This window comes from Zalophus californianus, chromosome 14 (assembly GCF_009762305.2).
Source record: "Zalophus californianus isolate mZalCal1 chromosome 14, mZalCal1.pri.v2, whole genome shotgun sequence".
Lineage (NCBI taxonomy): Eukaryota > Metazoa > Chordata > Mammalia > Carnivora > Otariidae > Zalophus > Zalophus californianus.
The window spans coordinates 1,111,809-1,125,756 of NC_045608.1; the positions used below are offsets into that span (position 1 = coordinate 1,111,809).

Sequence of the window (13,948 nt, forward strand, 5' to 3'; positions counted from 1 at the left end):
CGCCGCTCTGCGCCCCTGCACCCCCACGCCCGTGCGCCCCGCTCTGCTGCGCGCCGCTTCCCGGCCCGCCCGAGCCCCGCGCACCGCCTCCTATCGGCGGGGCGGGGAATGCTAATGTATGCTAATGACCGCCGGCAGCGCTCGCTCCGCCCACTCTCTTAAAGGCCCCGCGTCCCGCGCGGGTGCTCGGACCCCACCCGCGCCCCACGCCTCGCGCGTGCACCGGGGACTGGAGCTGCGGCTGTCGGAAGGCCGGCGATTTCCGAGTGTCCCGAGACGGTCTCGGGACGGCGGGCGGTGCGTGGACGGGGCGCCCCCCGGGGGCTGACCGGGCCCCCGCCCGCCCGCGCGCTCCGCGGACCCGGACCCGGAGCCCGGATTCGCGGTCACGGTTGGGCACCCCAAGCGGCAGTCGCAGCGCGCCCGGCGGACGCCTGGTGGAGCCCTTGATCCTCGAAAGAAAGGGGTAGCTGAGGGGAGGGGGTGAGCGTGGGGGCGGGCGGGGCGCTGTGGGCGCGCGCGGGGCGCTGTGGGCGGGCGGGTCTCCTGGGGTCTGGGCTGGAGAGGAGGCTGTGAATGCTGACGTCTGTCGGAGGTCAGTGTGCGCGGGGCACATGTCCAGCCTGCCCCCTTTATCATCTCAGCTTCTCACAGCATCTCGTGAGGTGGGAACGATTATTCCCATTTTTCTAACAAGGAAACTGAGGTCCAGAGAAATTACTTAACTTGCGGGGTGGGGGGCTGCGAGGATCAGATGCAAACACCCCCACACCTGAGTGAGATTTCTCATCCTGGGGTCTACAACTGCTTCCCAGCCATCGCCCCTTCACCCTCTGGTCCTGGCTGGTGCTGTGGCCCCGGTCTCCAGACAGGGAAACTGAGGCCCAAGCACTTCCGCTGGATCCATGTCACCCAGTCTGGGGGGAGCGGTGAGGGCTGGCTTCCAGGCAGAGCCTCCCCTTCACCATCCTTCCCTGATACTCTTAGAGCCTCGGTGGCCCCTTTGGAGCAAGGAGATTCCGCACCTGCTGCGCTATAGCCCTGTACTGACTGATTGGAGATTCCAAGCAGCGAGGCACCCTGGCACACAGTGACCCTTCGAGGCACATCCCCAAATTTTGCTCATGTGCATTGGGACAACCTGGTTGCCAGTGAAGGAAACCAGCTCAAACTGGTCCTAGTCAAGGAAAGGAAGTTTAGGGGCTTGTTAGGCTGGGACACCCCAGAGCACACTGATGTCAGGCAAGGCTGGGGCAGGTTGTACAAGGACTAGATCAGAACTCAGTTCCTCCCTCCATTTATGCGTTGGCTTCATCCTTGGGCAAGATTTCTCCAAATGGCAGCCAGGATGGTGCAGGGCAGCTTCAGCCAACATCCTTGCCTTGCAGCAAGCCGAGCCACACACAGACCTGCAAGCCACAGACCCAGGGCTGTCTTTCATCGGATGATGTGGATTATGTGTTTGTCCCTGAGCCAACCATGTGGCCAGGGGATGGAAATGAGCTGACCTGCCTGCGTAGACCATGGGAAGGAGGGGGTTTTCTAAAGGAAACTGGAGGTGCTGAAGTCAGAGTAAGGGAGATGGATGGCAGGCAGGACCGGATCAAGGAGCTCAGAAGAGAGGCCAGAGCAGTCCACGCCTGTGTCAGAGTTCTTCCTGCATTTGAGCATTTGGAGCAGAATGCTGTAGGGGGACTCATTCCAGATGGTGGTGAAGAGAGAGGTAGCTGTGACGGTGGCCTCAGGTGCACAAACATAAGCATGGACCTCAGGTGGGTCCAGACAGTGGCTGGAGACCATGGCGAGCACCAAGCATGCTGGGCTAGGACATACTTGGGGGGAGGCTCGTCCCTTCATGCCGGGGGCTACTACACACCAGCTGCTGCTTTCTCTTTGAGCCTGCCACTGAATTCTGGCGTTTGAATGTGGACAGAATCCAAGCACCGATGAGAGGCCACTTTTCACCATCAGATGGGCGATGTTGGAAAAGTGATACATCATCATGCGCCCAGGGTGTGGAAGTGGGGACTTCGGTGCCACGGGGTGGGGGTGGGGGTGCCAGCTGGTACCGACTTACTGGAAGGCCATCAGGGAATAGCTATTAAAATTTAAAAAGTACATTTTCTATGGCTAGCATTCTTGGTGTCTGCCCTAGAAAAACACTCCCATCTTTGCACGAAAAGGCGAACGCAGGATGTACTAGTTTACCGTCAGAAGCTGCCTACATGTGCATGCAGGGCTGACCCACTAAAGCAGGGCCACGTGTCCAGTCAGTTGTGCCGGCTGTGGCCCGGGACGTGGGTGAGGGTGCTGCCCTCGGATCTGTGATTCCTGGGGCGGGCGTGCGTCCCACTAGAGAAACAGGTGTCTCTTCTAAGACCCAGGAGGTGCCCTGGACAGACACACCCAGAAGACAGAACACTACCTGGACGTTAGAAAGAAAGGACTAGATCCGGGTGCACCAAGGGGACCGCTCATACACCTTGTGGAGTGAAAAAAACAAATTGTGGGAAAAGAAATCAGAAAATCCCCACAAAACAACAAACATGTCTATAACTGTATCATTCTTCTGAGCCCTTGATCCAGCCTTGCCTGCATCCATCTCCCTTTCTCTGGCGTCAGCACCTCCAACTTCCTTTAGAAAGTCCCCCTTTGACCCTGTCAGCCCAGGGGTTTGGGATGCGGACCCCCACCATCTGGAGCATAGAAGCCAGGAGGGGCCCATCCCTCCTTACCATCTCCCGGCCACACAACCGGCTCAGAGCCGGCCCCATGGCCCACGTCCTGCAAGAAGGGACAATCCTTGGGCTTGGGCTCGCTGAGCTGGATGGCCGGGGGCTGCAGCTTTCCTGGGCTCTGTGTGTGTGTGTAAATGCAGAGGGAAAGTTCCGGAGGGAACCAACTACAGCACGTGACGAGGACTGCAGGCGGGAGGGCAGGGAGCAGCCCCAGGCCTGAGCTCACGACCTTCACTGGGCGCTCCGTCCTGCTGCCTGCCCCTGCCCCTCTCCGTCCCGGGCCCTGCGCAGCCCAGGCTCATGACTGGCGCAGGGGAGATGCTCCGGGCCCTTGCACGTGATCTGCACCCCCCAGGTGCAGAGCTACGTCCACACAGAGCCTGGTGCGTGAGGGTCTCTGCAGCTCTGACACCTCCCCATCCCTAGGTCCCCCGGGGCAGGGGTTCTCTGTCCCTGGGACCCTCTGCTTGGGGTCTGCTTGAGGGACCGGGTGAGGACGGGTGAGTCTGGGTGAGGACGGTGGGCACCGGGCTCTGTGTGGGGGGACAAGGCCTGCTTTACACTCCTACTAGGAGCGGCTATTTCTGGTTTGCTTGTGTAACTGAAAATCAATAAAAATGAGAACAAGGAAAATGTTAACTGTGTATTGGATGCAAAAGGTTGACTTACTCAAGTAGGGTCCCTTCTCCAAGACCAGGGTTTCTAGGGGAGGTGGCGCCCTTAGACCAGGCCCCATGCCTTCACTCTAGCAGGGTGGGGGGGCTCGGGCCTGAGCCCCTGCCCTTGTGGGGCTGCTGCCCTGGGTCGGGGAGACACGAATCGCGTGTGCGAAGTGTGGAACAGTGGCCCAGAGATGCCCCATCCCAGCCCCCGGAGCCCGAGAATGTGGTTCCTTATGTAGCAAAAGGGGCTTTTCAGCTGTGATCAAGGCCAGGATCTTGGGATGGGATTGTCCTGGACGGTCTGGTGGGCCCAGTGTCATCACCAGGGTCCTTACAGGAGGGAGGGGGAGGCTCAGAGCCCGGGAGCAGGTCATGCGACAAGGGAAGCGCGGCCAGAGCGGTGCAGCCAGGAGCCCGGGGATGCAGGCACCTCTGGAAGCTGGAAGCCCGAGCCCCAGGGGGTCCAGCCCTGCCCCACCTGCTTTCACTCCTGCAGAGCTGACTTCGGCTGCTGGCCTCTGGAGTGAGACTGAATGTGTTTCTGCCCATGAGTGTGTGGTCACCATCATGGCAGCCACAGTGACCCTTACTTGTCAGACAGGTGGTAAGAGTACGCAGATGGCCGCTGCGGCAGGGACAGCCAGTGCCAAGGCCCTGGGGCAGCCTAGGGGGAGGGGTGGAAGGAGAGGGGGAGGTGATTTTAAAACATGTCCTTAAGGGGCTCCTGGGGGGCTCAGTCGTTTGAGCGTGGACTCTTGATTTCGGCTCCCCCTCTGCACCCGCCAACCCCACCCCTCTCACACAAGCTTGCAACGGCATCGCTTCTCTCTCTCGTTTTTTTTTCATTTATTTATTTGAGAGAGAAATAGAAAGCACGAGAGAGAGAGAGAGAGAGAGAACGAGCGGGGAAAGGGGCAGAGGGGGAGGGAGAAGCCGGCTCCCCACAGGGCCGGACGCAGGGCTCGATCCCATGATCCCCAGAATCACGACCTGAGCCAAAAGCAGATGCCCAACCAACTGAGCCACCACCCAGGCGCCCCAATAAATAGGTCTTAAAAAAAAAAAAGGACACGTCCTTAAATCGTGACACCCCTCCCAGGGAGGTACTCCCCTCCCCTGGACACAGAGCATCTCTGTGACCGCCTTCATGAACAGCCAGGCCCGGACTCGTGTGATGACCCCTGAGCTGGCCGTGCTGGGTCCCTCTGCTCACTCCTGCAAGGTATTTCCTGGCGGGGTAGGGGTGGGGGGGAGAGCGGGGAGGGGGGAGAGGGAGGGGACGGAGATTCGCCAGGACCAGGGCAGTCCCAGCCCCCGGCCTTGCTCCCACTGCTCGGGTACCAGCTTGTGTAGGTGGAGCAGGCAGGCCAGGTGGCCGAGGGGCCGGTGAAAGGCCCTGTGCCGCGCAGTGGGGAGGTCTTCACTGGCGTCTAGCAGTTACACAACATACAGAGGGCGCACCACACTGTCTGGAGGCGCGGGGTCCCGTCCCCGGTGGCAGGCTGACCCCTCCCCAGGCCCCCCCCAGGGCTGCAGGCACCATCTTCCCGCCGCGTCCTCCGGGATCCTGCCTCGTGCGCGTCTCTGTCCCGCTCTGCTCTCCGCGGGAACTCAGTCCTGTGGGACGGGCCCACCCGGGGGGCCCCGTGTCACCCGTGACCCTCCACACGCAGTCACATCCGTGGTCTGGGGGGTCGAGGCTCCCCCCGTGTGGGTGTGGGGGGCAGTTCAGCCCAGAGGGAAGGTGTGAGAGGTCGCGGGGCCGGGTCGGCATGGAGGGCTCGGTGGGCGAAGTGGCCGTGGGAGCCGGGGTCCCTGGGTGCTGTCCCGTGGCACTTGGACACACATTTCAGCTCCTCCCGCCTTGCCACACCTCGGTCTGGGGCTGGTCCCCACACCCAGGCCGTGTCTCCCAGGGGCTCCGCAGCCCCTCCCCAGGCCTCGACCCCACCCCGTGGGTCCTCGCAGCCACCTTGCGCGGGGCCACCAAGACTTCCTCCAGTTTAACAAGAACCAAAGCAGAGCTACGTCCACACAGAGCCTGGTGCGTGAGGGTCTCTGCAGCGTCATTCCAGCAGCCACAGAGTGCAAGCCCCCTGGTGTCCGCAGGCCGGGCCGGTGGATGGATGCCCAGGAGGGGGCGCACCCACCACGGTGGAGCCGGTGTGACGCTCGCCGCGGGCTGCAGTCCGCCAGCGGAGCAGGAACTGTCCAGAGCAGACATGTCCGGGGACGGTGTGCGGACTGGGCACCAGGGCCTGGGCGAGGTGGAATGTTCCGGAATCGGATGGCTGCGATGGACGCTGACACCACGTGGGGTGTGCTCACCCCCAGGGAAGGAGGAGTCAGGGCAGCTCCAGGCCCCGGAGCGGGTGGGGGTGCCCCCGTGTGTCCCCGCCTTGTGACCCCTGCACTGGGGACCCTGCTGCATGACCAGCACCTTGCAGAGCTGAAAACAGCCAAGTTTCCGTGGGCGTTGTGTAGCTTCCAGAAGGAAGAAGGGCTGCCAGCAAACCATGACATGCTGCTGTATGGTTGACGCTTTGTTTCCAACTTATGGAAGGAAGACACACACCTGCACCATCCACTGACCGCGAGGGGCAGGAAGAGCCTCAGGTGAACACCGTGCTGGTGGGGAGACGGGTCCGGGGGTGTCGTCCCGGGGCGGGGGGTACAAGGCCCAAGCGACACGCTCTTTCCTAACTGGTGTCTGGAGGAGCCCAGCCGGGCCAGGAAGGCAGCAGAGTGGGGCAATTCTGTCGCTGCACCCCACTCGGCCCAGCTCCTGGGAGCTACAACGGCTACTCTGCGGTCTCGGGGTTTCCTTCCAGGGCCCTGAAGGGTGGCAAATGGTGTACCCCAGATTCATGTCCACCCCAACCTGAGCACGTGAGCTTACTTGGAAAAAGGGCTGCTGCTTCTCCCTGTCACTCAGACACATTCCTACCTCAGGACCTTTGCACCAGCAGCCTAGAGCCCCGTGGCGCCCTCCCCTACCCGCATTACTCCCAGCAGGCCGCTGTCCCTGTGTCACCACGTGAGAGATGCCCCCTTGCTCACTCTCTACAGAGCTCACTCTACGCCAGCCCCACACGGTTTATGAGGAAAGCTGGTGTCAGCCGTCCACCCAGCAAGTCCTGTGAAGGCCCAGAAGTCCGTGGAGACCTGGCTTCCTGGACGACGGGGTGAACCATTGGTTCCTGGGGGCTTGCATCCTTCGCACCTTCTTTGGGCAGCAGTGCCCGATGTCCTGTGGGGGCTGGCTTGTCCCCACCGGCTCTCTGTTCCCGCTGGGGGCCACGCTGCGCCGCGCCCACCGAAAGCCTGGGCCGGAGCTTGAATCCTGACCGTTGGAAAAGCCTGAGAAGGGCCGCTGCTCGTGGGCTCCCTGGGCCGGCCAGCACCCGTCTGTCCCAGGGAGCTGCCGCAGCCTGCAGGGCTGGGGCGGCTGGGGCTGGTGTCTGGCGCTCGGAGCCCCTCGCGGGAGGATCTGCTCCACCTTGACCCCACGGAGCTGACAATGCCGCAGGCGGGAATGGGTAGAAAGGGAGGCAATCTGAAGACACCGTAGACTTCAGTTCCTCACACACGTCAACTCTGGCCCGCAGATCGTGCCGCGCGGGCCACACTGGGGCCAGGCCCTGACAGCAGAGCACTTTGGTACTGTGGTCCTCGTTTTCATGCGGGTCTACAGCTGTTCTACAATGTTTATTAAGAAGACAATAAAGGGGATGTTCGTGTTCAGACACGGAATAGCCCCAAGGCACACGGTAACCACCGACCGAGGAAGCTGGTGGGCGACGGGCCACCTTGTGCGTGCGGATGGCTGTGGGGGGGGCAGCCAAGAGCCCGTCGCCCGTGTGTGTGGAGAGGGTGCGGGATGGCGCGCGAGTGAACTGACCGCTCATGCAGACACCCCGTCACTGGAGCCGCCCCGGGCCACCGCCGCCCACCCGCAAGCTTGGTGCAGGGCCCCCCCAGCAGCTCCCGTCTGGTTCTGGGAATCTGGCAGAGCCACAAGTGTGACGGCCGGACACAGGTCGCGGGGAGAACGCGCCATCCGGGCATGAGCGCCGTACCGCAAACAGGTGGGAAGAGGTTGTGGAGAACAATTTTATTGGCCCATTTTAAGAGCCTTAAAAATAATCCAGTAAAAATACTGCAAGTTCATTATGAGAGAACCTTTTCAAAGGGGAAAACTCTTGACCCAACGCCGACGGCAGTGTCTTCTGTGGCGGACGGTGCGAAGCCGTCCCGCGTGGAGCAGGAGGGCGGTGTGTGGTTGGGGGACCAGACCGGGAGGGCACGGGGGGTGTGGTTACCCCTGAAGCCTCTCCTGTTGCCACAGCCTGGGGCGGCTCCAGCACAGAAACGCACACCGCACGGCCTGCACCAAGCCCTGTGTCCCGGTATTTCTGTTGCAGCAAGTGCGGGTGTGGGAGCTCAGCAGGGGACCTGGAAGGTGGCCCGCATGCGTTCTGCTCCGTCTGCAGGTCCAGAGGAGGCGCAGCACGCGGCCCGGACGCAGAGTCCCACACGGGCCAGGAAGCCCCTGTGTGGAGTCCTCCGCGTGTCCCCACGGCATGTGCCTGTCCGGGTGGACTCTCCGGGGAGCGCCTGCTAGCATCTGTGCAAAGCTGAGGTACCCCGGGCGCGAGGCGGCCCTGCCGTGCTCCCAGACGCCACGTCACACGGGGTCCGACTGCAGGCACTGCTGGGGACGCACGTCCCACGCTGAGCGCTGCGGCTGTCCTGCCACATCGGCCCTGGCGACGCCCCCCCCCCCCACGCTTGCTTCTGGTTCCTTCAAGACAAAATGACACAGCCAAACGCGAACAAGTAACGAGGGACAAAGCGGGTTTGCCAGTGGCTCGCACGGGCCTGCCCAAGGCCGTGAGAAAAACGAATGGCTACCTACAAAAGCAACGTCTGCACATAAAAACCTGCAACCAAAGACAAGGGACAAATTAGAAAAAAATTGCTTAAAAATAAATCGTGCAGAAAGGGCTCACCGGAACATTCAGAGTGCTGGGCTTCAGTAAGACACTCGAGAGTAACGGCCGGCCAAGAGACAAAGTCTGCTCGGCAGAAAAAAATATACACGGACGTTTCCATCTAAGAGAAGCTGCTCCATCTCACCCGTAATTAAGAAATGACGCACCAGAGCCAACAGTGTCTGAGGTCACACTACCCTGGGGAGGGCGCGCAAGGGCACGGACGGGGCTGGGGAAGAGCCTTCCGGACAGCAGGTGCACCCATCAAACTCAAAGCTGTGACCTGTCCCTGCACAGCCGGGGACGCGCTCTGCCGGGAAAGCTGCTGCCAGGCCGCAGGCTGAATCCAGGTGCGTTCCAGTGGGGGGCACCAGTCTGACTGGTGAGAGACGGGCCTGCGAGCCACCACGGTGCGTCTGGAAGGCACGGGAGACGAAGCAGAGCGCTGCGCGAGGCTGACCAGTGCACGGTGGGCGGGGGCTCCTTCCTCTGCTCTGCACCCCTGCTTCACCTGCTGAGGGCCCTCCAGTGACCCGCCGCCCGCCCCTCCCTGCCATCCGGGGCAGAAGGCGTTCTGGGAAGTGGGCAGACTGGGCCACAGGGGCTGGGCCGCGGGCGGTGACGTGCAGCAACACTGCTCCGAACCTTGGAACACCACCGGGCGCCAAGGCCTTATGTATGGTGGTTTGACTAAGGCCCAGACCGGGAATGGTCTCTCCGTGCGACCCAGCTTGCCGGCGCCCACGGTGGCTCGGGAGTCCCATGACAGACGACAAATGGTGAAAACACACAAGCCAAACAAGGAAAGAACCGCCCCACAGTCGCTAGCTAGAAAAGGTGTTTTCCTCCCATTTTATTTGATAATACATTTTCACAGAAACATGATATTATTTACAAATATACAGGTAAGAGACTGCTGGTCAAAAATCTTAAACTGAAAATGTCATCAAAAATTAATTTACAAAAACCACCAACTGCCCAGGGGCACCCCTGGGGGAGAATGTGGACGGCGTTGGATGGGTCTGTGCACGCGGGAGCTGCTTGGCTCTCCGGCCCCCACAGCCCGGGCGCTGGGCCAGGGCGACGCCCGCGTCTCAGGAGGCACTGGTCTGCATGTTCTTGGAAGCGGCGAGCATCGCCCTCACTTTGGCCATGAGATCCTGCAGGGAGAGACCCACAGGGTCCCTATGGCTTCCTGCTCAGACCCGGCACGCGGACCGCGGGTATGGGAGTGCCCCATGAACGTTGTCGGCAAGAAGGCCCGCTGTGGGGACCCCGCAGCCCTCCAGGGTCAGGGCCCACCGGCGGGGCCGAGATGGGGACCCCGAGGGAAAGCTGGCCCCCTGGAGAAGGGGGGAGGGGGCGCTTTACCTGAGTTATTTTGCTCTGCACGGAGGAGACAATTGCCGAGGAGATCTGGCCGTCTTTTTCCTGAGAAACTCCCCTGAGTGAACAGAGAGAGGTCACAGGCTTAAAAATACTTAGACGCATTGTCATATTTGTGACTACTGTCTTTAAAAAAGAGATCGTTATACACATACATTTTGCTTTCATATCTCACGTTACAGATGTCTGAAATACTTCATAAAATGCAGCCTAACTCAGAAAGCATTTTCCCGTGAACACCCCGTGAACCACACATAGTGACGAGGACAGAAGCTGCAGAAGGCTGGAGCCGCAGGGAGCCGCCACCCCGCGGAAGGCAGGCGCTCGGGGCCGCATGCCGGACTCTGGTCTCCGAGGCCGCCACACGCACTTATCTACCTGCGCCCTCAAAGAAGCCATGTCTTAGGTTCTGACCCATCTCTGGGAGCTGTGTGTGCCTACTACTTACGAACCCGTACTTCAGTTTCGGGTCCCTGACCTACACTGAAGGCAGTGGGTCTGTAACCAACAGTGAGCAGAGGTTCGCTCCCAAACCCCTGCGCAGGTCTCGGTGGGTGGGCAGTGGGGGGATCTGGCAAATGCTTCCTGACAGCCCCGGGCAACGGGGACGTGTACATCTATGGCGCCAGCCAGGCTGCTCACGTGACAGTCAGCTGTGGACTCTGATGTCACCTGGCCTGATCTGTCAGGCGGTGCTGGTTCGACCCCTGAGTCCTGTGGGCTGGGGTGAGTGGTGACTGACCCCTGTGCCTGCCTTCCCCGTGATCACGCCGGGCCCTGCAGCCGGGGCCATGCCGCCCCAGGCACCCTCGCCGAGGACAAAGGCACCACGTCAGTGGTTTCAGGACGGCTGCCATCAACTAAGGCACCATTTCCCAGTGGATAAGACAGCGGGGAGTCCTCTAGTCAGCATCTGGGGAGGTGGCCGGCCCACTCCAGGGACCAACACCGAGAGGACTGGTCGTTCGGGGATATTCCCACTGCCTAGAACCGGGGCCTGGGAGCAGCTTCCAAACCGCACTCCCGAGGCTGGAGCCCAGTTCTGCCCAGCGGCACACGGGGAGCACGTGGGGAGAGTACCTGGAGCGCTCCTGGCTGGAGCCCCGACTCTCCACGGGAGAGATGCTGGCCGAGTGGGCCGTGTGCCGGCGTGTGGCCTGCTTGCTCGGGGATGCCGACTGGGACCCGGCCTTGGACTCAGTCCGTGACCGTGAGCGCCTCTTCTTCTTCTTCTCGTGGGGGCTTCTGCAAAGAAAGTGGTTTCAGGCAAAGATACAGCGGGCTCTGGAAGGAGGAGTTTCGAGTGTTTTCCAAGGGACAGCTGGTGGGTTCAGCTGCCCGTCGTGCTAACTCCTTCTAAAAGCCATGCACGTTTTATTTAGCTCACAACTGACAGACGCAGCAAAGTCACACACAAGTGAAGGAAGGCCACCCCCTGTAGGAGGTCTGTCCCCTGTCTCAAGAGGCCTATGGGGTTGGAAACACGGTCAGCACTTTATCTGCATTTAAAAAACCTAAGAAGAGTAACCAAGTGCTGTTCGTTCCTTGTGTCCGCAGACGTGACGAGGACTCTGAGCAAGAGCTGGGGAGGGTCACAGCCAAGGGCCGCGGGCACAACAGCTCTGGCCCCCCGACCTACACTTCCTGGAACTGCAGAGCCCGTCCCCGCTCGCCCAGCAGCTGACTCTGCCCACATCCCCTTCCAGACCCCAGCCCACCCCCCACGCCCCAAAACGTGAAGCTCCAGCGCACGCCCTGCCCTGTGACCCTCCTGTGACTCCCTAAAGAACATTTAAGAAAAAAAGAGAATATATACAGGAGATAAGAGTGATGTGTTGTCCAGACCAGCACCAGGCCTCCTTGCTCGTGGCCCCTCTGCCTCCTCCAGACATGATGGTCCCCTGCTTTTTGGAGACTGTGCCCCATCACACACGACGGATGGGTGACTGATGGGTGACCGAGTACTTGCTGTAGGGTCTGTGTGCGGTCAGTGCCATCCTGAGACCGTCACATGTGCCCATGTGGGTCCCATGGGTGATGGGGCCTCACAATGGCGGGAGCGTGCATGTCTTCACGGAGTTAGACGTCCAGGGCCACCCCCGCACAGCCCCCTCCGCTCGGCGCCTCTGAGATGCAGAGCGGCTCACAGACAGACCCTTCCCCACCTGGGCACACCCACGGCCTGTCCATACGCCCGCTTGCCCTGCCCTCGGGGCCCCCCACAGTGCTCTCATGCAAAGGCACATGTGCGCCCCGATGAAGCCATGGGACACTCCAGCAGGGTACGGCTCAGGGCACCCCAGCTCTGCCGTGTTCACAAGGGCTGGCCCTTGGGGCGTAGCCCGGCAGCTTCCACTTGGCCGGCACAGAGAAGAGGTCCATAAAGGCAGATGCTGCTCCCAGTGCTGGACACACATACGTGGAAACCGTGCCACACACCTGGTTTCTTAACTGCAAAAGTTGGGTGCCGTTTTAGGTCTGTAAACACGTGCTAATTTCAGAGGAAGCAGCAAAGATACAGGAACATTCTGTAGCAGAGGACAACAGGGCAAGTCCGGCGAGTCTGTGGCTGCCCCTGTGAACGCAGGAGCCGTCCCGGCTGCACATCAGGTTCAGTCTGAATACAGCTATGCCACGCGACACACCTGCCTCGGCGTTCGCTTCAGGAATTAAGAGATTCGTTCCTCTAAAAACAAGTGAGATGCACCTCACATCCAGAGAAACAGGATGGTTTTAAGTGCTGTCGGATGCTTGATGACAAGTGTCGACACTGTGATACCCACACTCCTCTCACCATCAGGAACACCCCCTTTCTAGAAAGTTCCGTCCCTGCTGCCTCTGGTCATGCGGAGCCCCTTCCCCACGGTCACAGGTAACCATGGCTCTGATTTCTGTCCCATCGATAAAAGCTTCACGGAGGCAGAATCACACAGCGCCATGCTCCCGTCGCCCGTCCACGCCGAGCCATGTCCCCAGTCGGCTTCTTTCTGCTGCCAAAGCATCAGGGTGTGCGACCAGCCAGCACATCTGTGCTCTCTTCCGGGAACAGACGTGTGCGTTGTCTGTCGTGACAATGACAGATCAGGTGCTTCTACGGACAAATGTTCCCGGCGGGTGAACGGGGACCGACCGCGGGGCGGCAGTGCTGGTGCTCGGCGTCACAGGAAGCCGCCCCACTGCTCCCGGCGCCCCGTGGCCCCCATCGCCGGCCCCACTGTGGTCGCCCTGCACTGAACCTGGCAGAGGCTACTGCGCTCGACTGCTCTTCGGGGCTGTGTCCGCGGGCTATGTCTGTGGACTGTTTTGTGAACTTCTGAGTTACCCACCCGCTCCTCAGTCGGGTGGTTTCTGTCTGGAATCGACACGAGCCCTTGTCAGAGACACGGCGAGGGTTCTTGGCGTGCGGTCCGACTATTCACGCTCTTTGCCATGACTGAGTGAAGGTCAGCAAGGTCACATTCACCACTCTCCTCCCTCTTGGTGGGGTTTCCACATCTGCGGGGACCTTCAGCTGGAGTCTGTGACCCTCCCTGAGTTAAGCTGTGTGCCTGTGGAACAGGCCACTTTCTTCCGCTCAGACAGACAGCTGCTGGAACGGGTTTCGCTGCAAATCTCTCCTCCCCAAACTTCTTGGCAACCTGCCATTTTAGGGCGTCCACTCACGGTCTTACCTGGTGGTTCCCCATGAGTCTGGAATTGGAAGGAAGCGGCCTCCAACCCTGTTCTTCTGCAAGACTGTTGTGGCTACTCCAGGTCCTCCATGTTTCCACACAGACGAGAGATCCCGATTGCCCATTTCTACGAAACACCCGTGGAGTCCTGCTGGGGCGGTGCTGTGTGGACAGGTCATTTCAGGGAGAAGAAACCTGAGGGACACTGCCCTCCCATCCACAAACACGGGCTTTGTGCGTTCTTACGGTTCTTAGAATTCTTCTCTCGGAAATTCTTCTCTCGCTTACCCGTAAGTAGCTTGTTACTTGGATACGGTTGCACGTCACCTTCCCAACTGTTCCAGGCTGGAATGCAGAAGGAAACGCTTCCTTTCCAGTCTTTATGCCTCTCCCCCCCTGTTCTCGCCCTGCTGTCTGGGCCACCCGGCTGCTGGTCCTGGGGGTGGCGAGTGTGCCCCCATCACCGCCAGATACTTCCTTCCACTCCCTTCGCTCAG

General features: G+C 60.7%; 1 protein-coding gene across 2 annotated transcripts in view; it reads right to left on the reverse strand.

Moving 5' to 3' along the window:
- Positions 1-9,235: 9,235 nt before the first annotated feature.
- LOC113912660 (splicing factor SWAP) overlaps positions 9,236-13,948 on the reverse strand; it is a 69,198-nt gene continuing 64,485 nt past the window's right edge. For both annotated transcript variants that reach the window (XM_027576221.2, XM_027576222.2), the window contains exons 16-18: positions 10,861-11,025; positions 9,766-9,838; positions 9,236-9,554 (exon numbers count right to left, since the gene is read on the reverse strand). In XM_027576221.2, the coding sequence (XP_027432022.1) occupies positions 9,489-9,554; positions 9,766-9,838; positions 10,861-11,025 (304 nt within the window). In that variant the 3' untranslated portion in view covers positions 9,236-9,488. The remainder of the gene's footprint in view (positions 9,555-9,765; positions 9,839-10,860; positions 11,026-13,948) is intronic.